Raw genomic sequence first — 26,480 nt, 5'->3', positions numbered from 1 at the left:
AAACAAAAACAAAAAACATCTGACTTTTCCTCCTAAGGCGATGAGTTGTATTTATGTGTTGTGGTACTGGGGGTCACACGCTTGTGAAGCCAAGAATCAGGTAATGTGGTGTGGGGTGTTGTTAGGGACCAAATCTAGGACCTCACTCACACAAGACATGAACTGGACCACTGACCTATACCCCCTGTGTCTGAGAAAAACTGTACTTAAATGGGCCCTTCAATAAGACAACGAAAATCTAACTGGATTAGTTAAATACTTGCTAATTGCAGTATTAAACCCACGTAAAAAGTAGGTAAGACAAAAAATGATTTTGAACGTTTCTAAAATTCTCTTGTCAAAGATTATCTACTTATAAAGTAAGATAACATCTTTCTACTAGGTTAAAAGGCGAGTGTTTGATATTCTATTTCTCTAGGCTATTTTATAGTCTGTAAGTAGCTAAGTCCATGAAAAATTCAAGAATTCATCATACATCCCAATGATTTCAATAATGATTGTGTGATCTTTGACTAGACTCTCACTTGGATGCTCAGTTCCTTGTATGTCAAATAAATTCATTTTAAAAAAATATTTTTTAATATTTGTTTAATTTTTTTTCTTTTTGGGTCACCCTAGCAATGCTCAGGGGTTGTTCCCAGCTCTGCACTCAGGAATTTCTCCTAGCGGTGCTTGGGGGACCAAATGGGATGCTGGGAACTGAACCCAGATCAGCCACTTGCAAGGCAAATGCCCTACCCGCTGTGCTATCACTGCAGCCCCAATATTTGTTTAAATATTGCAGACAAGCTCTGCACTGTCCAAATGTGAGCCACCAATTGGCTGTAGTCATTTAAACTGCTCCAAAAAAAATGATAATAATAGTTAAAAATCCAGTTTCTCAGTTCCAAGAGTCCATTTCATGTATTCAGCAGTCACAGAGGATTTTGGCTACCATAACCCATAGTTTTGGAAATCAAACCTGTCGTTCACACATTCAGTGCAGGTGCTTGTCTACTGAACTACAACCCCGGGCAGAGAAGGGCTCTTTTAAGGAAAGAATTAAGAGGGAACAGAGTCAGGATGGGGCTCTAATCCATTCTGACTGGACTCCTTCTGGATTAGGATGCAGAGACCCATAAAGGCCCATCAAGTAAACATACCTGAAGACAGCATCTGCAAGTCGAGGAAATGTGTTAGAAAAAACAATCCCTCAGGGTTGGAGCAATAATACAGCGGGTGGGACATTTGCTGGGTTCCATCCTCAGCGTCCCATATGGTCCCGTGAGCACTGCCAGGAGTAATTCCTAGGCACAGTGCCAGGAGTAACCTCTGAGCATCACCGGGTATAGCCCAAAAATGGGGGGAAAGGAGGAAAAAAAAACACTCCCTTTATAGTACTTCCTGAGAAATCTAGCTCAGACAACAGCAACAAAACAAATTCCTGTTTTAGCTGCCCAGTCTGTGACATTTATTAGTGCTGCCCTACAGAGCAAACTAATATAACTGTCTCCCTTTTTAAAAAAAATTTTTTTTTTTTTTTGCTTTTTGGGTCACAACCAGCCAATGCTCAGGGGTTACTCCTGGCTCTACACTCAGGAATCACTCCTGGCGGTGCTCGGGGGACCATATGGGATGCTGGGAATCGAACCCAGGTTGGCCACGTGCAAGGCAAACGCCCTACCCGCTGTGCTATTGCTCCAGCCCCTTTAAAATTTTTTAACATAGTGTATGATATAGAGCTGGATCAACAGCACAGCAGGTAGGGCGTTTGCCTTGAAAGCAACTGACCTGGGTTTGATTCCTCCGTTCCTCTCGGAGAGCCCGGCAAGCTACCAAGAGTATCCCACCTGCACTGCAGGGCCTGGCAAGCTACCATGATGTATTCAATATGCCACAAACAGTAACAACAAGTCTCACAATGAAGACTTTACTGGTGCCCGCTCGAGCAAATCGATGAACAATGGGCGGACAGTGCTGCAGTGCTACAGTGTAAGAAAGGGGCCTCAAGACGGTGATAGAATTGAGGGAGCTTTGCAGCCTTAGGTACAACTAGGGGTGTTTTCAGTGTGCTTAAAGAAAGCAGATTTCAGGGTGGATGCTGAGTAATTATTTTCCAAAAAGGGTGGTAGGCTAAATAACTTGAAAAACCTCTAAACTATGTGTTTGTGATTCATAAATAAGTCGAATTCAGGTGATTCATAAATAAGTCAAACTCAGGTCCTGGCTCACATCTGCCCCAAACCTTGGAATTTCCTAATAAAAGTAATGGGCACATCTTCTGATATAATACTTTTGGGAAAGTATTTTCGTTTTGAAGGGTCACAGTTGGCAGTACTCAAGTCTCCTCCTGTTGTAGTGCTCGAGGGCGCATCCCAGCAGTGCTCAGGGACCATGCAGTGCTGTGGAATTGAACCAAGGTCTCCCTCATACAGAGATGCATTCTAGCCCTTTGCACTCCTGGTCTTTTTTGCCTTCAGTTCCTGAAATTGGTTCAGAGCCACAAAGATTAAATTATTTATCATCTTATTCATAACAAGCTCCTTTCAACCAAAAGTGAATTTGCATTAATGAGAAGATGTCTGGAAAATCCTGAATGATCGGAAAGCTGGCAATCAGAAAAACCAACCATGAGAAAGAGGTTAGCACTTTCAGTCCCACAGCTGAAAGGGGCTGCAGTTACTTAACACTATCACCAATAATCAACAACTTCAGTCAACCATGTCTACATAGTGAGTTTCTACTATAAAACAGAAAAGGACAGGGGCTGGAGAGAGTACAGTAGGCAAGGCGCTCGCCTTATACACAGTTGATCCTGCTTTAATTCTTGGACCCATCTGCACATACCTCAAGCGCACCAGGAGTAAGTCCTGAGCACAGCATTTATGGCCCCAAAACTAACTAAAAAGACATGGTTCCACGCTCTCACATGGGACACACACACACGTCACATTGCAAGGGCCCCAGTTCCACAGGGCAGGAGCATGAGGGATTGATTCCTGAAGGTGGGGGCCTCCACTGCAGTAAAACCATAAAGTTCGGACAGAACTTTTCTCTACAAAAAAAAATAATAATAATAAGTCACTGGGAGAAGGGAGGTCAATGCCACACCCCCCAATCCTGTCACTCCTACCCCTACTCCTCTAAGCACAGATGGAAATTCATTTTAGCTAGGGGACAAATAGGAAAATAAAACTCTGTAATAACAGAGAAGAACAATCACTCTCATCTCAAGACCATCAAAGATCTCTAAATTGGCAACAGGGAACAGGAAATTTCCACACAAGACCAATGAAAGGCTGGATTTATCTAAAAGAGGTCCAAATAGGATCAAGGATGAAGTTCCACCCCTGAGAACTTAAAGGATGCAAAGCTTAACCAAGATGGAGGCAGGGCAAGGATAAACAGAGATTCCTGCCCTATCCCCACCAACTAACTGATAGCAGTCTTTTGCTAGGGGAAAGTCAAGAAATAAAAGACAGATTCCCCTCTGAGACACACAAACAGAAAGTACGGAAGTGGAGAGGAAAGCAGGAACATTAATAAGAACTATCTACCAATCTATTTCCATCCCTAAGCACACGGTAATGCTAGAGGTATTGAAAGTCTCTGATATACTCGCTGTAACCATAGCAACATGAATTCAAAGCCAGGTCAAGCTCTGACTAGACTGGTCGACTCCTGTGTAGGAGTCCAGCAGAAGAGTCATTCATTTACTGTCTTATACACTAGTTTCAGCAAAACACTACAGAATGTTCTGTTCTAAAAAAAAAAAAAAGAAAGAAAAAGAAAATGAAAGAACTAGTCTTAAGAAAGAAAATGACTAATAGAATCACATAAACAGATGACCCCAATGTTAGAAATACCAAACAAGGAATGTAGACCAGCTAGAATATAGGCTTTAGTGGTGAATTTCAGCTGAGAGATAAAAAGTATGTCAAATGTAAATGCTAGAAATAACTGTAATAATAATAGATGAAGAATGTTTTTGATAAACTCGGTGAACTAGAGATGTAGCTTCATAAAAGTCAATAAACTTGAAGCCAGACTAATAGAAATTTGACAAACTGGAATTTGTGTGGGGAGTGTGGAGAGGACTAAATTTAAAAAGAGACAGAGAACCAAGATATCTACATATTTTAGCAATGTAAAACGGTTTAAGAATGAATAGTGACTGGAGGTAACATGTGCTAATTACTTGAGAGAGAATGAATTTCACAGTGTATATGGATATCAACTCATCATGTATACACTTTAAACAACCAGGGCTGGAGAGATAGTACAGACGGTAGTGAACCTGCCTTGCCTCGATCTGTCTCGGGTTGGATCTGACACCCTATATGGTTTCCTGAGTACCACCAGGAATGACCCCTGAGCACAGATACAGGAGTAACCTCTGAGTACCACTGGGTATGGCCCTAAGACAGAAACAAAGAAAGAGAATGATTCCAGAACAATTCATACCAATATGAATTAAATTTGTACTATTAATGATTAAGATGGTAAATGACTAAAAATGATTAAGATGGTAAATTTTAAGATATGTATTTTAGAACAATTTTTTTCTTTTCTAGAGAGACTACATGCTGTAGGAGTCTATGTCACATGAGGGAAAAACTAAACATTGTAGGGACAAAAATCAAATGACTGGTTGTCAAGGTCCTCAGAGAGAAAGGACCACAAGATTGCAGAAGAGGGTTTGAACAGTGATTGCACGATCCTTTACCTCGATGGTGTTGATGACAACATTATCACACACATTTGCAGAAACTCACTAAACCGTAAAGAAGAAAGGGTAAATTTACTCTATAAAAATACATATCATTAGAAAAACGTCATCACACTGCCAAAGGAAAATAAAGTTATTCAAGCACTCCTAGATACTCTGAGAATATAGGATTACAAAAACCAACCCCCCCCAAACTGGAAGGTCAGGTCTTAGACTGGGTGGAAGGTATCTAGGCTGCTCCATTCATTTCTGTGTTTGTTGGCATGGGAAGAGATTGGGTGGGCAGGAAACAGAATGGTGTGACACATAATAGGAGAGTCAAAAATAAAGGAAGGAGGTGAATGAGCATCTGGAGATGCTGATAAGCAGTAGATAGGAGAGGTAGGATTATGGCGGCAGGGATACCCTGAGGGAAGGCATGGGACACAGACAAGAAATAATTAAGATACGTTTTGGACAGAAGGAAATAGAAACGGGGTCTCTAGAACAGGCTATGTCTGATGTACAGAAATTTATTTCCATGAATAAGTCTTAAGCCTCTAATACACCAAGTAGTGAAATATGGACACAAGAAATTTATCCAGTAGATTTCTATTATCCTTTTTTTTTCTTTACAGTGTCCCCAAGGACAAACAATTGTACTTTACAAGAAAATAATGAAGAAAATTGACAATGCGAATATATTTTTTGCATATTATGTAGGGTTACAAGAAAACATAATAATTTGAGACTTAGTAATCCTGAAATAAGTACTCAAAAGAGATGTTCATTTTTTTCACATTTCTGCATTTTCTTATACTTTTTCCAAGGTAAACAAAAATATATTCTCTTGGCTATTTTGTAATAGCACTGCACTGCACTGCACTGTCCTCTCTTTGTTCATCGATTTTGCTCAAGCAGGCCCAGTAATGTCTCCATTGTGAGACTTCTTGTTACTGTTTTTGGCATTTCAAATACGCCATGGATTGCTTGCCAGGCTCTGCTGTGCGGGTCGGATACTCTCAATAGTTTCCCGGGCTCTCTGAGAGGGTCAGAGAAATCAAGCCCCGGTTGGCTGCGTGCAAGGCAAATGCCCTACCTGCTGTGCTATTGCTCCAGCCCATTTGTAATAACAATTCAAATTTTATCTTTGTTGGTAAATATGAATCTTTTATAATATTCTTGCTCCTTATTTATGAGTAGACCCTTTAAAAACTATCTTGTGAAAGCACAGTGTAAAAATACAGCTTAGAAACCAGAATATTTTTCAGAGCTGTCAATTTTTCTGTTTTCTCTTATAGTCTCTCCATATGTTCCTTTCAGTACTTAGCATACTAGAATATCCTACACAATCTCAACTTACAACAAATTCCAAAGGGTATCCGAAAAGAAAGCTACTTGAGTTTTACTGGCTATCACAGATCTGTCCAGGCTTATAAAAAAGTAAAGTATTTTGCATATATTTGAAATTTTGAGGGGAAAATTTCTTTTTAATTTTGGATGGGGGCAGGGGGCTCCAAGCAGTGCTCAGGAGCGGGGGGGGGGGCTCTCCTGCTGATACTGTTGTATGTTATGAGCAGCTCCTGCTGATATTGTTAACCAGCCTTTATAGTTCAATGTTAAGGCCCAGAAATGCAGCACTGTGGGGTCCAGAAGTATTAGGGACTGCCAGGGCTATCCTTGGGGAGCTCCACAGTCACCAAGACCACACCAAGAATGCTCAGGATCAGATTCAAGATATTTAACGGGCACAGAATGTACCTCTGACCCATCTTCCTAACCCAAATCTAAATTCTTATTGAGGGGGGACAATACTTAATAGTACTCAGGGTTTACTCCTGCCTCTGTGCTCAGGGGTCATTCCTAGAAGGGCTCAGGGAACCATATACAGGACCAAGTATAACACCTTGCCCACTGTCCTATGTCTCCAGATCAATACAATTCCAATATTCTTACAAGTCTAATATCAACATTTTCAGTTAACATCTTACTTTTCAAGAACAATTTTCTAAAACCCTGAGGGTTTTCTGACTGCTGGTTTGGTCCTTTTTATTTTTTTAAAGGGCCAGTTTTACATTAAAGTAACCATAAAGAAATTACTACATTGTTTAATAAATCAGAGAGATGGAAATATCACTGAGATTTCATGCCTGAATGCTAGAATTAAGGCAGATTAATTCTTTATTCTTGTGACTGGTAAAGTTTCCCTGCCAAAAAAGAATCGTTTGTTTCCTATTGGATTCAGATCCATAAATCAGATGAGGGAATTAAAAAATATTCTAAAAGAACACCATAACACCATTTGAAAGGTTCTTAAAACTAAATTTTGTCGCTTTCCTTTAAAAGAACATCACCTTCATAAACTTAGTTATGTAAAATCTAGAAGCACTTTCAAATACCAATCAGAGTCTAATGTGTAGGCAATGCACCTATTTAGCCTATGGATGAATATGTAGGTAAATGGCTATTAACTTCAGCAATCTGCCTTTCTGGGTGCAGGATCCACAGCTAGGGTCTCTAGAATGACAGTGTTTACCATATATGCTTCCTTTGCAGTAGGCTTTCCTGCATGACACTCGTATTGCAATAAGGTCACTTTTAACCATGAAAGTAAGACACATTACTGGAGGCTCCACAATGCTGCCTTGTCACAGGACCTGCCTATCCTTTCCTATCTGTCAATACAAGGTACCCAACACGCATCTCACCCGACTTGTGTGTCATTTTAGGAGTTCAGTGCTTCATACTGACCCAAGCTAGGTGCACTTAGGGACTAAGGTAGGTGCACTTAGGGATCAAAGTTTTCTTCAACAGTTCGGAGTCTGTATTTGTTTGTTTAAAACTTGTCAGCATTTTAATTAAAAAATTTTTTAAATAAAAACAATAATGCTGTGGTATTTATAAACAGTATTTATTATGAAGAGGGCTTTAATAAGTAGGGAATTCAGGTCATGCCAGACAGTCTAGTAAAGAAAAAGATTTTTGTATTATGTATCACTCAGAGTCTCTATTCACTTAACAAAGTTCACAGTAATGTCACAACTCCTTAGCTTTCTTCTCCTTGGGATCATCTAATTCGGTGTTTTTGTTGTTCTGTTCCATGTCCTGCTGGTATATGCTTCCAAACATCACCTTGTCTAACTTTTCCTTTCAATCATTCACAATTTAGCATGCACGGATAATATTCCATATAGAAAGACAGTTACGGGAAGACTGATCAAAGTAAAATATTTGCTGATAAGTCTTAACTGCAGTCCTTGTAGTGAACTAGAAATCATTTGGTTATACTTTGGGAGAAATGATATTTCAGGACTGAAATAAAATTTAAATATCAGAATGCTTAAGAGTGATTTGGAAGATAACCTCAGAGACAGTGAAGAGAAGTACTCTATCATCAATGTCATTGATTGTCCAAAATAATAGTAATAATAATAATAATAATAGTATTTTTAAATGTAGAGTAAATGGTAAATCAGAAGAGTTGTACTCTGAAAATAATGAAGCTACAGGAACATCTTAAGTTAGTGTACATATATTACATATGTACAGAAGTTCAGCTACATTAATACCTATGCCTACATAAATCTGAAAGAATTGATATAATTTATCTTTTTTTTCTTAGTAGAATTAAAAAGAACGCCGTCTTACTAAAAGCATCTAAAGTGGATAAAATAGAGAATTTCTCTTAACTCTGAGAAAGAAAATAAGACATCACTAGACTTCTCTGAAGATATGAAATGTAAAACAAATTATTTCAAAATGTATATAACGCATGTTTTTATTGGTCTAGATACTTATTATGAAGAACATACTAATACATATTATGAAGAACATTCTAATACATATGTAAAGGCCCTCCCGTTGATCGTCGATTTGCTCGAGCGGGCCCAGTAACGTCTCCATTGGAGACTTTGTTGTTACTGTGTCTGAAGAATTATAAAACAAGGGTTAAAATATAGGCCCAGGAATAACTAAAAACTAATATAATGTTAAAGGTCAATTTATGTCAATAAAAAATAGCATCGGCTCAGGAACTGCTGATTTGGCTCAAATCATGACTCCAGTCATCTGTTAATTATAGGACTTAGACAAGCTATGAAATTTCATTGACCTCAGTTTATTCATCCATGAAATTAGGATTGAAACTATTTTCCCTGTGTAAAAATGAGGAATAAATAACCTATGAATAAGTACCCTGGGAGAAAAGTGTATAAAAGCTACAAAATGTTAGTGTCTTTTCTATTTACACAAGCAATAAAGAATAAAAGAATCTTTACTAAGCTATAAAAAAACAAAATTGACCTAACATTAAATATTTTAAGAGAAATATTTTTAGTAGTGACACAAATAACTGTACCACTATGGCACTGTCCTCCCATTGTTCATCAATTTGCTCGAGCGAGCACCAGTAACATCTCACAACAAATTGTGTGTCGTGAGACTTGTTACTTTTTTGGCATATTGAATACATCACGGGGAGCTTGCCAGGCTTTGCCGGGCAGGCAAGATACTTTCAGTAGCTTGCCGGGCTCTCCACCAGGGGCGGAGGAATCAAACCCGGGTCGGCATGTCGGCCGTGTGCAAGGCAAACGCCTTACCTGCTGTGCTATCGCTTCAGCCCCACACAAATAGGTAAAATTTAAATTAATACTAAATCAGGTGTGCATTCAAGAACTTTTATTGTCATTTTAGGATTATAGATGTTTACTTACATTAATTTTAAAACTTTGGTATAGATTTCAGAAGAAATTTAGCAAGTTAATGAAGGAATGAAGTAAAATAAGTAAAACAGAAATGATTCTTATTAAAGTAGTATTGATGGATTCTGATTTGATTCCAAATATATCATGTTTATGTCATAAAAACATCCTGCATTTCAGTGAACTATCCTATTTGATTTTAGATGGCATAAAAATTCCGGCTCAGCCCTAATTTTTAATAAAGAGGAATGATTCATAAAACCAATGAAAGAGCTTCTTAGACACACAGATCAATGGAATGAAATCAAGAGCTCAGAAATAAATCCACATGTATATGGACAACTAATTGATGACAAAAGAGCCAAGAGCTTATAAAGGAAATACTCTTCGATAAATAGCTAGGAAAAGTGAACAGTCATATAAAGGAATGAACCAGACACAAAAATAATCATGCCATATGCAAAGATAAACTCAGGAGATCACCTCATACCATATACAAAAATTAATTCAAATGTATTGAAGACTACAATATAAGATCTGAAAGCAAGTAAGGGGAGACTGCTCCTCAACAGACTTGAAAGTATGCCCAAGTGCCCCAGTACGTATTCCTCAAACACTAGTAGGTATGATGTTGGTGGCCCCAAGTGCCTGTAGGTTGGAGCATCAAAACCATTAGCACCTGGACAAATATCAACAGGAATAGCCCAAGAGCCCCCAAAAGATCTGAAACCACTTATAAAATGCATATATGAAAAATACATCTCAACATCCAATAAACATATGCACCAATTAAAAAACTATTAAGAGTAAATAGACATTTTACCAAATAAGACAGACAGCCAAAGACACACGAAAATATATCAGTGCATAGCACTGTAGCACTGTCCTCCAGTTGCTCATTGATTTGCTCGAGTGGGCACCAGTAAGGTCTCACAACAAATTGTGAGACTTGTTGTTACTGTGTTTGGCATATAGAATACGTCACGGTAGCTTGCCAGGCTTTGTCGTGCGGGCGAGATATTCTCGGTAGCTTGCCGGGCTCTCCGAGAGGGGCGGAGGAATCGAACCCAGGTCGGCCACATGCAAGGCAAATGCTTTACCCGCTGTGCTATCACTCCAGCCGTAGGAAAGTGCAAATGAAAATCGCAATGAGATTTACCTCTTATCATTAAGCACCACCAATACCAAAAAGTCAAGAAACACTGAATGTTTCTATAGAGGTGGAAAAAGAGGAGATTTTTTGGGTGCACTACGGATGGAAATTAAATTGGCATCAAACGACAGAAAACAATATGAGTCTTCTTCAAAAATTGTGAAAGAACTACCATAACTACCATATGATCCAGCAATTTCACTTATTTGTCCATAATATAAAGTCCAGAATATGAAAACACTAATTCAGAAAGAGTTATGTATTTCCATGTTCACTATAGCACTATTCTCTAGAGCCAAAAAAAAAAAAAAAACAAATGGTGCCCATCAATGACGGATGATTGAAGATGTGACCACATATTGGTGGTTATCACATCCATAAGTGAGGATCAGGTAGCATGCTGATTGGTTAGTGGTGGAGGGAAACTTCTGGTGGGCGGTATGGTATGGTATATACAGTTGTTGAGGTGTGAAGTTGTACTGCCAAAACATATATAGTTTTTGAAACCAGTATTACCAAAAATTTGTAAAAAGTCCCTAAAAGCCACCGGCACTCATAACTGCCCCAGAATAGCAAAAGCTTATCTACATTCTAGATTAGCTCTCACTGCAGATGGTTCTGGTTTTCAGTACTTCTGTTCAATGTCCTTTCATTATAATGTTGATAAAAGAAAAAGGAATCTGAGACAATATCAGAGGAGCTAGTTTGGTTATATATTCTCTTTCATAAGTTTCCAAGCACCTACTGAGGACGTTATATGAGGGTCTACTGTGTTGTAACATTACCGGACAATAGTCCACTACTGTATGACACAGTGCCTTATGTCATTTTTTCCAGGTAAATCAAGGTAGTTATGACCAAAGAATGAGACAGGAAGGTGATGGGGCTACAGAAGGCAACAACTTCACTATTTATTCTTAGGACAGATCCTTAACCATGATGATCTAAAACTTCTACCAAATCCCTTTAAGCATTTAAAGCAGTCTACTCATTTTTAGGTAGGAAGTGTGGATACCAACTTCTTGTTCAAAGATGAAACATTATGCTAAATTTTTATGAAGGGCTCAAATTATTTTCTCAAAGTGCTTCAAAGTGTTTTATTATATATCATACTATCACTAGATCAGTGAATTTAGAGAGTTGCAGACGGGCGCTGAAAGAAAGTATAAGAAGGTATTCGGTGACCTATTGCTAGCTTATCAGTGAAAAAATAATTTACTTAAGGAAGATATTACAAATTAAACATTTACTACCTTCATACAAGTTAGTGTTGGCTGCCTTCTTATAAAAATTGATCAGTGACTAAACACTTTTTTGGGAAATTTATTCAGAGCACAAGTTAACTTATTCTTCTGGGGAGATGTCTACAGGGAAACAGTCCTATATACTAAGTGAAGAATTATATTTTTCATATCTTTTATAAACATCAATTAATTTTAAGACTGTCCTTTTATTTGTAAGATAATAATTTATTCCAGAGATTATCAGTCCACCATCTGATTTCATTTTGGAGCTTCTGTTTCTCTTACAAAGTATATTTTCAAATGGAAAATAGTTACAAATATGGATGGACAAGTAAAATATATTCATGTTACTAAACATTCAAAATTTAAACACTTTATTTTGTATTAAATGGATGACTTCCCAATTAATTTTTATCTGAAAAGTAAATGATCTCTGGAATTACTTCAGGCCCTTCTACTAATACTGATAGACAGCTTTCTATAAATTAATACAAATTCTAGCAGAAGTAGGCTTTTTGTACTAAAATATGCTTCTAGGAGATAAAGAGATATTTCATTGGGTTAGAGTACATGCTTTGCATGCAGGAGACCTGGATCCAATCCCTGGATCCACCCAGTGGTTTCCTGAGTACCAGTGAGTATGGCTCAAAACCAAAAGATTTTAGAGATTTACTTGGTCAAATAACAATTTTTTAAAAATCTCCCCATGAGTAACTACATATTAAAAGCACAAAAGGAGCTTTTTTGTTTTTGAATCACATTCAGCTTAATGCTTGGAGTAGCTCCTGGTGGTGTTTGGGGTCCCATATGGTGCTGGATATGGAACTCTGGGCCTTGCGTATAAAGGCAAGTTCTCTACAACTGAGATATATCTCTTGCCTATGATAAAGTTTTAATCATATACAATCTGTTTACCCACATTAGCAAGCTGCTGATATAAATTACTTAATGAAAATATAATGATTGGGTTTTTTAATTCTTCAATCAGTTAATATTCTACCTCCAGGAATTTATAATTTAAATAAACATACTGAAGAATTGGGCTGGAGCGAAAGCACAGCGGGTAGGGCGTTTGCCTTGCACGCGACAGACCCAGGTTCCATTCCTCCGCCCCTCTCAGAGAGCCCAGCAAGCTACTGAGAATATCTCGCCCGCACGGCAAAGCCTGGCAACCTACCTAACCCTAATGTATGCCAAACACAGTAACAAGAAGTCTCACAATAAAGACATTACTGGGCCTGCTCGAGCAAACCAATGAACAACAGGAGGACAGTACTACAGTACTACAGTGCAGTGCTACTAAAGAATTAAGAACCCACATACTAGTCAACATAAGAAACCAACCTAAGTGTCCATCAAAGATGAATGAATAATGAAAATATGGCAAATACATAAACAAAATATATACATACATGCACAGAATAAAATATTATTTGGCCATGAGAAAGGACAACCAAACATAGAAACAGACTGAAAATAGTGGTTTGCTAGTGGGACACTAGGAATCAAGATGTTGGTAGAAGAGTAAAAACTTTCAGATATTAAATAACTAAGTTCTGAGGCCAGAGAAATAGTACAGTGGGTAGGGTGCACAACCGACCTGGGTTTGATCCCCAACATCCCATATGGTCCCCAAGCACTGCCAGGAGTAATTCCTGAGAGCAGAGCCAGGAGTAACCCCAGAGCATTACCAGTGTGACCCAAAAAGAAAAAAAAAAAGTAAGTCCTGGGATCGAATGTACAACACAGTGGTCATAGTTATTAATATGTACTGCATACTTGAAAGTTGCTAAGAAGGTAAATATTAACTATTCTTATCACAAAAATAAAGAAAGTGGTAATTATGTGATGTGACTATGTGTTTACTATTACAACGGTGGTAAAATATTTGCAATATCTAAGTATGTCAAGTCAACCTATTGCATTCCCTGAACTTAGTTACATGTCAAGTATATCTCAATAAAGCTGGATAAATAAAGACTAGAGAAACTCTGCAAATAGAGATCTATTTCTCATGAGTGCAAGGCTGTGGCTCAAGTGGTAGAACATATGCTTGTATGTGCTAGGCCCTAGGTTTAGTCCCAACCTCAGATTTCTGGGTTAGTCCCAACTCCTTAAGCACCACTGGGTATGGTCCCAATAACTAAAATATATTTTAGAAACTGAGATCATTATAACAAATTCTGTGCAATTTGGACATTTCTAATTTTGGCGCTTGGGTTCTATTTAAAGATGAAATAATGAAACAAGTGCTTTTTAAAATCAGTGGATTAAAGTTAGCATTTTGGGCTGGAGTGATAGCACAGCGGTAGGGCGTTTGCCTTGCACGCAGCCAACATGGCCGACCCGAGTTCGATTCCTCCGACCCTCTCGGAGAGCTCGGCAAGCTACCGAGAGTATCTTGCCCGCACGGCAGAGCCTGGCAAGCTCCCCGTGAGGTATTCGATATGCCAGACACAGTAACAACAAAGTCTCCAATGGAGACGTTACTGGGCCCGCTCGAGCAAATCGACGAACAACGGGAGGGCCCTTACCTTTACCTTTTTTAAAGTTAGCATTTTAAATTGTCATGATATTGGGATTTTGATAGTTAATGGTTAAAAAAACTGGTTTGTATAATTTCTAAACTTAAGTAACTAATCAGTAATGAATCAACACAACTGCCCCTCCTTTTTTTTCATTAGGGTTCAAGAAGATCTTTCAGTAGCTAAGCGTTACACCCACCAACTGCCCCTGGCACTGTGTAATCCCATCAATGGCCAAGACCTAGAGACTATAAAGCCAAGCTCCTGGAAGCATGCGGCCGCATTTGTGGCCACGCAAGTTCTTATTTTCTAGTTCGTGCTCTCAGAGAACCAGGCAGGATACTCTCGGTAGCCCACATGACAGAGTCTGGCCAGCGTTGCGTATTTGATATGCCAAAACCCACTAACAATGATGGGTCTCTTACCCCTGACCCAGAAAGAGCCTCCAATGTGGCATTTGCTAAAAATCTCAGGGCTAGGATGAATGGAGACGTTACTGGTGCCTGCTGAGGAAATCGATGAACAACAGGATGACAGTGATACAGTGATTAGGGTTCAAATCCAGGGCCCAACCATATATGCAAGGTAAGTGCTCTACCACTGTACTACATTACTAGCTATTTATTATCTCTCCTGTGTCTAATTTGGGGGAGGGGAACAGAAGAGGATACAGGTGAAATATGAAATGTCCTCATTCTCAAAAGAATTTCTGTATTCTAACTGTAGATAATATAAGAAAAAATAACTAGTCAATTAACTCAAACATTTGCCGAGTTCAATGCTTTCTATGCCTCAAGTTTTCCACCAGACTATGTGAATTCTAGAATGAAAAAGCTTGGCCGCTGTTCTCAAAGGGCTTTGAGGGTAATGGACGGAAGAATCTTTATCTATTCCTGTGTTTATTGAACTACACAGTTAACAATCCTCTCGCTTCTTCCATCCTGTCATTCTCTGAAGATCTTCCCATTTTACTATCCTAACTTCCTTTAGAAGAGGGTCACAGAACATTTCAGAGCTTCAAGGTCAAAGCAAATGGCTCTCTCGGCCTGGAGTAGGCTCCCTGACACCAGCTTCCATTCTCTGGAAGGTTGAGTGATGTGAGATTCTTTGGTCTCTTCTTTCAAATTACTATGAATAACATCTTGCAGTTATTTAGTAATTAGTTTTATTACTGTCCCACTTCATTGTTTAAGCACCACGAGAACAGGGATGGTTTTGTTTCCTGTTTACTAATATATCCAAGCATCTGGCTCTCAAACATGCTCCAAAAGCATAAAGGCTGGTATGAGATGAGTGTCAGTAGCTAGTGTAGAAACTATGGAAATGGCCGGGGCCCTGTGCAACTTTCAGAAATCACCATGGATCATAATGGGCTGGAGCGATAGCACAGCGGGTAGGGCGTTCGCCTTACAAGCGGCCAACATGGCCGACCCGAGTTCGATTCCTCTGCCCCTCTCGGAGAGCCCGGCAAGCTACCGAGAGTATTCGATATGCCAGACACAGTAACAACAAAGTCTCCAATGGAGACGTTACTGGGCCCGCTCGAGCAAATCGACGATCAACGGGAGGGCCTTAAGTTTAAGTACTTTGCAAAACTACATGGAAGGAAATCTTACTTCATCCTGGACACATATGCCTAATAAATGGCTTTGAGTAAATGAATATTCAAATAAAACTCTATCTACAGAATGGCCCAAAACAGCTAGTCACACTTTATTTACTAACGTTTATTTTACATATATAATTAGGTAACTAACCGTTAATTCAGTGATCATTTATACACATATACATATAAAAATACTCCACTTAGATAACTGTGTCTTCTAGATGTTACTAGTCTCTGTATATGCATTTAGTATCAGTGGCTTAGAGTAGGGTTACTTTTAATTTTTCTGCCATTAAATAAAATTTAGAACCTATGTTTGAATTATTCAGGGACTAAGACCATATTCTGCAAAACACTTCTAAAGCTACTTAGAAGTTTTCACTGCTGCTCCCAAGGAATGACTTACGTTATGAGGGGCCCACTCTATGTTAAGTTGCAGTAACTTTATATACAACTCTGAAAAGTCTATGGACAAGTTTTTTTTCCGTAGCATGTTTGCTCAAGCCATGATGGTTTTGGAAACATAAAGTTTAGCTCTAAGAAGAATTAAGACTATTTTAATTTTTTTAATTTTTTAATTTTTTTTTTTAAGAATTAGAAGCTAGCTACTTGCTAAACACCCAGGCTGCATTCTTAAATGTACTACTGAATCAACAGACCAAAGAACAAAGAAAATGTGATACAAAAGTTGACTGTGTCCAACAGTCATTTAAATACACAAATACATTAAATACTCAAATACAAGAATCCTAGTCATTTTCCTTTGTAGTTATATAATCAAGAATTCTTACGCACACAGGTACACACACTAAATCCTTTGTCAATATAAAGAACCATAAAATCAAGATACTATGTTACTTAACTTAAATGCATAATACATTCTCAGATGAATTAAAGGCCTCCAGACCTTCTCCTTACTGGTGAATATTAACTACATATTAAAAGATTCATGACCTACTATTGTGCTCAATATGAATGTTTTTAATTATCTTTTCCAAGTTCTATCTCCACATGTAGACTTAAAATTTCTTCCAGATAAATTAGGGAAAGAGTAGGACAGTGCTGGAAGAATGACTCAAAGGGCTGGAGCACAAACTCCATGAGTGGCAGTTTGTCCCTGAGCACTGCTGATAAGACTGGGATGGAGCAGCAAACAATTATAATCAAATTCGAATTCTCATATCTACAGACTTTATTTCTTGTGAGGCAATTTCAAACCAAAGTGAATACGTAAAAATTATAAAATGATTTAAATGTATTTAAAATATTTTATCATTGATGTGTAAATTATAAACCCATGTAAGCCCTCTAATGAACAAATTCCCTTGTCTATTTTATCACTTCATCTTCTGAAGTATGAAGGATAGAGCTCAAAGCCAAGCGTTCAGAGTTCTGAATGGAAAACAACTTTTAGATATAATCTTAAGGAAAGAAAGGAAGAAGCCAAGATATTTCTCTCAATTATATGTGAACTGCAGTGAATTAAGGAGTATTTTTCATGGTCTTCTTTATATATAAGTTATTCTCGCTATAAATTTAAAACTTGTCTCAGACTATTAGCTGTGACAGGTGACAGAATAAACACCATCTAAAGTACTGAGTGTCTAAACTATTATTTTCAGATAAAATAATGTTACTTATTAAATGTTTAGTCTTACTTTCTCAAAGGCTAGCATTTCAGACTTATTTCCCATTGGCTGATACCATATTTCAAAGTGAACTACTACGGCCAAAGCCATAGGACACAAGGTAGGGTATTTGCCTTGCATGTGAAATGATGTGGGTTCAATCCTCTGCAACTCATACAGTGTCCCCAGAATTATCTAAGAGTGATCTCTGAGCTCATAACCAAGATTTACCCTGAGTGCTGCTGGGTGTGGCCCACCCCTCCAGCCCCACCCCCTGCAAAAAAAAATCTTAAAAAAAAAGTGAACTACTACATAGGGCAGGTTTCTTTGCTGTTTCTGATTTATTACTTCTAAAACCTATCGCCAAGTATAGAAAATGTTATTATCATTATGGGTTTCTCTCTTTAGGTATAGTTGTTAGCATACTTCAGAAATTAGTAATAATTCATTCTAGGACTTTATGATATATGCTATCTACTCTTCTAGCCCTTTAATTTTAAATTAATCTATTATTGAAAAGGAATAACTAATGGACCATATATTTTATACCCATAAAATCATCCAGGAGGAATTTAAATTTCAATAATGTGTGTAAATAATCCAAAAGTACAGGACACTTTCTTTTCCTAAAAATGTTACATTTAAAAGCAGAGATGGCTAATTTAACTCACACAGTGGGATTTTTTATGTAGCAAAATTAACATAAAAAAAACTGGGTGGGATAAAGAACTGGTGGTGCTTAGAGGCTAGGGTGAGGTATTTAAGAGATCAAACCTGAGAGGAAACCGGCACTCCCATAAACAAAGCCCTCACTGAGGCATCATTCTCAAAGTTTTTAGTGTTTACGAACTCTATGCTTACTATCATGCTAAGCCACAGAAAACTACAAGAGAATAATGTACTCATTTACAAGACTAAAGCACTTTAAGATAATCAAGTTCAGGAATCTTTATTCCCTTGCCTCTTACTTAAGAAAATTAGATGAAAAGATGAAGTACTTGCCCAAATAAACGCTATAGCTAGCACAGCCAGAGGAACCTAAGTTTACCCCTTTATTTCAAGAGGGAGATGATGGTAAGAATGTGCTCTCTTATTAGAGACCAATGATTTTTTAATTACATCATTCCTATTTCCCCTGAGAAAATTATTTTCTCTAGAATTACATTTGGCTAAGATGTATTTCAAGATCTGTTCCCATAAGACAAGATAATTCTCCTAAGTTCTGACCACTGAAAAAATAATACTATTAAGGTAATGACTCAGATATTTATTACTTTCAAAGCACCAGATACTCAGCTTTATTGAAAGCTTTCTATGATAAAATGGTTAAAAGAGTAAACTTGTAAGAGATAGTACAGTAAGTGGCGCATGCCTTGCATGCAACCAACCCAGGTTTGATCCCGGACACTATATATTGTTCTAAGTAAGACCAGGACTGACCCCCGAATGAGCCAGAAATATGCCTTGAACACAGTCAGGTATGAACCCAAAACAGAAACAAAAAACAACAACAACAGAAAGAGTAAGCTTGATTGTACACTATCATATTTTAGGAGAAAGTACTTTCTCTGAAATGCTTTTTAATGAACTTCTCAGTATTAGATTCCATTTTGGTATTAGAAAAATTAGCAGTGGCAAGACAAACCAGGTTCACTGTTATTTTATTTAAATTCTTAGGAAGTCACCAGAGCTACACACCCTGTGGTACTCAAGGGTCATACAAAGGATTGAACTGAGGAACTCACACATCACACATACAAGACACAAAGCCTACCATTAGTCACACCTCTCGCCTCAAAAATTTATTTTAAATTGCTTTATTTTTTTATAATGGCTATAAATAAAATATATAGAATATAGTGTGAACCAATTTATATAAAACTAGATAAGAAGTTATATATAAAATGCTTACATGAGGAAAAATCATTAAATTATTAAAAAGAGGGAACAATTGCAGGACAACCCAAAACAGTCAAAGAAAGGCACCCACCATAGGTCCCAGTCAAATAGAAAAGTTAAACAACTGCATTAACTATAGGTATCCAAGATTGCAGGGAATCTGTTACTGCTAGTAAAGTGTGCAAAGCTCATAAAGACTAATAAATTCTTTTTAAGAAAACAAAGGACAGACCTAAAAAATACACCACATTGGTTTCAAGAGCTTTCTTGATCCCAACATATTTAATCTGGGATTGTAGTGATTCCTTTTTAAAATTTTTGTTCACTTTTGGGGGCTACACCTGGCGATGCTCAGGGGTTTACTCCTGGGTCGGCACTCAGGAACTACTGGCAGTGCTCAGGGGAGCACACTTGGTACCAGCGACCAAACTTGTGTCAGGCACATGTAAGTGCCTTACCCACTGAACTATCTCTCCAGCACCTCAATTCCCTTTTATTGAAGGATGTAGAGTAAGTTATAAGACATTTAAATAATAGAAGACTTCCTACTTTGTCATTGTAAACTGGAATCTCTAAATTCACTTTGAATTGATCTATCTTTCAATTCATATAGTGAAAACAAAGCTACAGAAAATAGACAGTAAAGAGCAGTTTTCAAGCTCCATTTTTGAAGTCATCATCTGATAATTCCAGTGCTATATCTAAACTGTGACTAGGAATAACTGGGTTTGCTGATTTATGGAAAAGAAATGTTAGGCAATTAATTCCCTAAACATATTTAAAAATGTAGTTGTACAAATAAAACCAAATTTTGCAGTATCAAGATTTTTCTATGCATGAATTTTAACTTAAACATTTTCATATATTTTGTACATGAAATTTTTCTTTGAATTTTTGCTGTGATATGCAGCAAGTCCTTACCAAATTTTCAATCCTGTAATACTCCATTTTTTAATGAAAACTATTATGATTTCACTTCTATGCACTAACAAGGTTTTATTCAGTTTTTCTCAAAATTAAAACCATGGGCAGCTCTTATGCCTGAATATTTTTTCTCTTTAAGTTGTACATTTCACTGTGTTTTTGATCTTCTATTCATTAGAATTTAATAAGTTAGGTTTTATTTTTAATCTCAGAGGTATTATAAATAAAAATCTCACATAAATAAAAGGGGAAACCAGACACTTTTACTTTAGTTTCTTTAATTATATAAAATAAAAGCTTTTGGTTGAGAAAATAGCAAGGCAACATTTCATGCAGTTAAATTATTGATACAAGGATGCTCACTGGCAAATCAAATACATCTTCATTATCTTACTTCCATTTTAATACACCTAATATCCATTCATAACTGGAAAGGGGAAAGCATTTGTAAATTTTAAAATAAACAAAATCTTCTGATAAGAGAAAGGATCAACAGAAACAGTCACGAGTCACGAGCTTAATTCTACACTTTTCTTGGGAACATTTAAAACTTGCCTCACAACATCCCTGTGAGGTGGGAAGTTCAGTGTTCTCATATGACAAAAAGAAATGAGCAAAATGGCTAGATATGAATAAAATGTGTTAAGAATAAATGGCACGTGTGAATCAGTTCTATTTTGAAGTCCAGGAAAATTTGGTTGCTCATATTTCACTGTCTTTATCGGGAAAAATAGCTGTTTTGATTCTCAAGAACCAAGAAACAAATTTTTCTTTTTCTTCATCAAGCTCTTCTAAGTCTTCTAAAAATTATATGTAGCAGCATGAAAGCGTTTTTCCAAAGGAGCAAAACATGAGAGTCCACAGCCAAGTCTTTTTTTTTCTTCTTCCATTAGTGGAGGTATCGTAAGTGAAGCTAGGCACATGCAGAAATCCACACAGTTCAGATTCTTCTTTAAAAGTACTTCTTTTGACTCTTCAAAAGAAACTGATGATGCCTGGGTGTTGTTACATAAACTGTCATGTTTCTTCCATATTGTTCTCTTCTCAGCCAAGGTTTATTTGCATCTTTTCAATTCAGACAAACTGCAGATCCTCTTCTTTCATTGGAAATGGTGACTTCACTAAATTTCAAAATTAGAGGTTGTCACAGAAGTCATCTATCAAAGAAAACTGGCTATCTCCGCAATGGAAGAATCCAATTTGGAGAATTGATCTTTTCTGAATTAAAAAAAAAAAATCCCAACAACCTATCCATCAGGTATCAGGATATAATGCAGCAAGGAGTCCACGCATCCCACACCCCCACCCCCATAAAATGTTTAGGCAAGTTTTTTTTTTTTCTTTGAAGGCAGTAGGAAAAGGGGAAAGAAAGAAGTCTATCTAGGTATGTACATTTTTCTTCTTTATTATTCCTGCCAAACATCTCTCACTCAAAAACAAAAATACCTTGATACTATGTCTAATACTAATTCAGAGTTAACCTCAAGATGCTCTAGATTATGAGATCTCTAAGATAAAGCACATGTCCCTTCTTTGCTGTGAAATCTGAGATTTCCTTGACACAGTAACAGAATGAATTTGCTACACCTTTAAAAAGAAGATGAAAATATTTGTCTACTATATAGTAAAAGTCTACTTGAACTCCAATGACACCTAAAATATGGCTCTTCAAACAATTTAATAAGTTACTAATATCTATTCTCCATATACCTAGAGGAAAAAAATTATTTCATAAAGCCGGGAAGGCCTTACCTTATAACTTGGCATGTAAGTCAATACACTTCTAGAATAATAACTTTATAAAAAAAATATTAAGTTAAAGGACTGACTAGGCTTTCTGGAAGACTTTTGCTAAAATGCCTTTCCACTAACCATATGTTACCAACTTGAGCTATGAAGTACCTATAACTACCATATGTACTATGATCACTATAGTACACATATTCTAAACGTATATGAAGTTTCATTTGAGGTATTATGGCAAACTTTTGTTGCTAAAAATTAATGAGTAAATGGGACCTTAGGTGTTCCAAGTACGTAAGACCAAAAATTTTGCTTAATTTATCGAATGACTTAATTTTCTATTTTGTGTACAAAGGCAAACTTTAAATGTCCTCTAATATTCCTGTATTACTTGAAAATTAATGATGGAAATTCTATCAGCCTACATGCACACAGAAATCTAAAGACTATGATAAACTAGGTAGAACAATGTTGGTATAAGACAAGTACTGATCACAAAACTGTTTAAAGTGATCATTTAACATATCCATAACGGACCAAAAAAACACATGATAGATCTTTGCTAGAGTCCTATTTGCACTAAAAAACAGTTACTTGAAATTATTAACACTTCTTTTTGGGGTGAGAGGCTCCCATGAGCAAAGGAGTGGGAGCCCCTTTCAGTGAAAGGAGTGGGAGACCCTTGGCCAGCTAAGCTAGAAAATTCAACGCAAGAAACTAAGGCCATGGAGCTGCTGTGGGCCCTGTAGTGCTGAATTACCAGGGCCACCCAGTGGTGCCTGACGGTCTCCAGAGCTACACCCAGAAGCGCTCAGAGATCCATGCAGTTCCACATAACTTGAGTCCCAAACATACTAAAGCACACGCCCTGACATTTCTGCTATTTCACTGGCTCTATCAGCTTTTATAATTAAAAACTGCTGAAGAAAAAAAAATTGAACTATCACTTATAAAAATCAAAGAAGTAAAATGTACCCTTACTGTCTGTAACAGATACTTTATGTTTTAGATAAATAAATGTCTAGGAAACTGAAAGGTTTTATATATTAGGAAAATTAAGACCCATGATATTGGTTTTGTTTTTTAAAATTAAGGTATCATAATTTACAATAGCATAAAAGCTGTTACTATTATTATTTTCAGTTTAGGGGTCACACCCATTGGTGCTCAAGACTTTCTCCTGGCAATGCACCCAAGGATCACTCCTGGCAGAGCTCAGGGAACCACCTGGGGTGTTTAGAATCAAACCCAGGTAAGCCACATGAGAGGCAAGTGCCTTATCTGCTGTACTGTCACTCCAGACCCCGAAGCCATAATTTTATTGTTGCAGAGAAGCTGGCCTATGATATACATTTTTAAAAAGTGGGGGCTAGAGAGATCGAACATGGGGTAAGGTGCCGGCCTCGCACAGAGCTGACCCAAATTCAATCTCCAGTAACATAGCCGCCATGATCCCTCAGCAGAGCCAGGAGTGAGCCCTGAGCACTACCACAGTGTGCCATGTTGCCACTTCCCCAAAATATTGGTGGTTTTTCTTTTTAAAATAAACATTTTTATTAATGTTAATACAGGTTAAGAGAAGGAAAGCAAACTGCTGCTATTTGTCAAATATATCCCTCGAGTTATCAACTGTGCAACTGAGGGAAAGAAATCATTAGCCAATAATTATAAATAGTAATGGTACAAACACTGGAACCTGAGAATGTAGGAAAACTTCCTCACTCTGATAAAAGGAACATACAAAATCTCACAGCTGAAATACTTCATGATGAATGACAAAGCTTTCCTTTGAAGATCAGGAACAAGAGAAGGATATCTACCCTGTCATTTCCATTCAGCACTGTATTAAGGTTCTAGTACAGGAGGAAAAAATTAATTTTGGAAGTAAAATAAAAGATTATTCATATTGAAAAGAAAAAGTGAAATCCCAACTATGTAGATGACAGGACTGTGTATAGAAAATCAACCACTAAAAAAACTATTGCTAAAAAACACAAAAAACTATTCAAAGTAATACAAGGGGGATCAAAGAGACAATACAGGGGTTAGGAACTTGCCTTGCATGCAGCCAGTCTCCATCCAATACCCAGCACTTGCACATGGTCCCCTGAGTACCACCATGAGTATCCCTAAGCAGAGTCCAGGAGTAAGTCCTGGGCACAGTTGTGTGTGGTTCCCAAACCAAAACAACAAAAAAAAGTAACAGTCTACTAATTTATAGGATAGGAGACCAATATACTAAAATCAACTTTAGTTTTAAACACTCTAAATGAACAGTTAGAACACAAAATAAAGCAATTCCACTATAATAGCAACAAAAAGAATAAAATGCTTAGAAATTAAATAGTAAGTGCATAAAACTTGGGATCAGGAAGATGGCTCAAAGCCAAGCATGTTTGCTTGTAGTGGACCCAGATTTAGTTCTTGGCACTACATAAGTCTCCAAACACCATATCAGCTATTGCCCCCCAAAAGCATGACAAGATCCTATATTCACGGGCTGATAGATGCAACATTGTTAAAATGACCATTTAAAATGTTCTACAGATTCAACAGGATACCTCCCTTTCAGAATCCCAACTGGCTTCTTTGCAGCTGATCACTTAGAAATTTTAAGGCTTCAGAATAGTCAAAAAAAATCTTTAAAAGAATAAGCTAAAAGACTAACATCCCTCATTTCAAAGCTAACTGCAAAGTTATAAGGACTGAATGGTACTGGCATAGGTAAGAGACAGCAATGGGGACGAACTGAGAGCTGAGAAATAAACTCTAAGATTTACAATCAACGTATTTTTGACAAAAGTGTCAGGTTAAGAGTGTCAGTAGACACTTTTTAACAGGAGTGTCAGTAGAAAAAGAATGACCCTTTCAATAAGTGGTGAGCAGAAAACTGTATACTCACATGCTGAAGAATGAAGCTGAGCCTCTATCTCACATCTTAAACAAAATGTAACCCAAGACGGATCAGACTTAAATGTAATAGTTAAAACTATAAAACTCTGACAAGAAAATATAGAAAATCCTTCATGATTTTGGATTAGGTAATGAGCTATATATGACCAAAAGCACAATGAAACAAAGGAAAAAAATGGTATATTAGATTCTTCGTAATTAAAAACTTTTGGGGCAAGGATACAGCCTAAGCTGCACCCAAGCATAGCCGGTTCAGCTAAGCATCTCTGGGTGTGAGTGCTAGGCAATGGGCACTGCTTGGGAGACTCTCCCCTCCCCAAGATAATTTGCAAATTATTTTATATTGCAAATGACACTGTGAAAAGTGTCAAAGAAAAAGGCCTGAGAAAAATCTACAAATCTTTTATCACGGTCACGGTCCTCCCGTTATTCATCGATTTTGCTCGAGCGGGCCCAGTAACGTCTCCATCGTGAGACTTCTTGTTACTGTGTTTGGCATATTGAATACGTCACAGGTAGCTTGCCAGGCTCTGCCATGCAGGCGAGATACTCTCGGTAGCTTGCCGGGCGCTCAGAGAGGGGTGGAGGAATCGAACTCGGGTCGGCCATGTTGGCTGCTTGTAAGGCAAACACCCTACCGCTGTGCTATTGCTCCAGCCAGAATTAATATGCAGGATATATAAAGGATATATATTGCACTGCAACTCAATAATTAAGATATAAACAGTCCACAGGGGGCAGAGAGCACAGTACAGTGGATAAGGCCTTGCATGTGGCCAACCTGGGTTCAATCCTGGGCATCCCAGATGGTCTCTTGAGCATTGCCAGTAGTAATTCCTAAGTGTAGAGCCAGGTGTAACCCCTGAGCATCAGTGGGTGTGGCCCAAAAAGAAAACAAAACTTTAAAAAAGTGGGGAGGGCAAAGGATCTGTGCAGCCATTTTTCCAAAGAAGATATAAAAGTCACCAAGAAACACAAGAAGAGTTTAATTTCAGTTTTCCCAGCAACATTTATTTCTCCATTTTACATTCTTTGAGGTCAACTATTGTCCATATCTTAGGGTGTTTTTCTGGACTCAATTCTATTTCAATGGTTGGTCAGTGTCTTTTTATTGTCACACTGCTTTGGAGTTTTTTTAAATGCCCATACCTTAATTTTAAAATATTTTATTGCTAAAAATACTAATAATCATCTGCTCCTTTAGCAATTTTTAATTATTTTTGCTTGTGATGCATATAGTAAAAAACATGGTTGTCATGATATATAATATAGCAAATCATAATGAAATGAGTTATGGCTGTACACTGGATGAAATTACACTAGAAACAGGTGACTCATTTAGTATGAGAACTGTATCTCAATATAACCATTATTAGCATTACCTGAGGATTCTGTCAGAACTGAAAGAGTAAACTAGTTATCTCATTATTATTAATTAATAATGAAGATTACCAATTA

The 26,480-nt window shown here is 37.4% G+C and overlaps 1 protein-coding gene across 2 annotated transcripts in view; it reads right to left on the bottom strand.

The window, feature by feature from the left end:
* The window catches only part of HOMER1 (homer scaffold protein 1), a 136,892-nt gene that overhangs the window by 37,368 nt on the left and 73,044 nt on the right, over positions 1 to 26,480 (bottom strand). Inside the window, exon 6 of one of the 2 annotated variants that reach the window (XM_056112635.1) lies at positions 20,327 to 21,487. The exons of the other annotated variant lie outside the window; for it this stretch is intronic. Within the exon in view, the coding sequence (XP_055968610.1) occupies positions 21,436 to 21,487 (52 nt within the window). The 3' untranslated portion in view covers positions 20,327 to 21,435. Of the gene's footprint in view, positions 1 to 20,326; positions 21,488 to 26,480 lie in introns of those variants that run through there. 2 annotated transcript variants of the gene reach the window in all.

Source organism: Sorex fumeus, unplaced genomic scaffold (assembly GCF_029834395.1).
Source record: "Sorex fumeus unplaced genomic scaffold, SorFum_2.1 ptg000018l, whole genome shotgun sequence".
Lineage (NCBI taxonomy): Eukaryota > Metazoa > Chordata > Mammalia > Eulipotyphla > Soricidae > Sorex > Sorex fumeus.
This window is presented reverse-complemented; position numbering and strand designations above follow the sequence as displayed.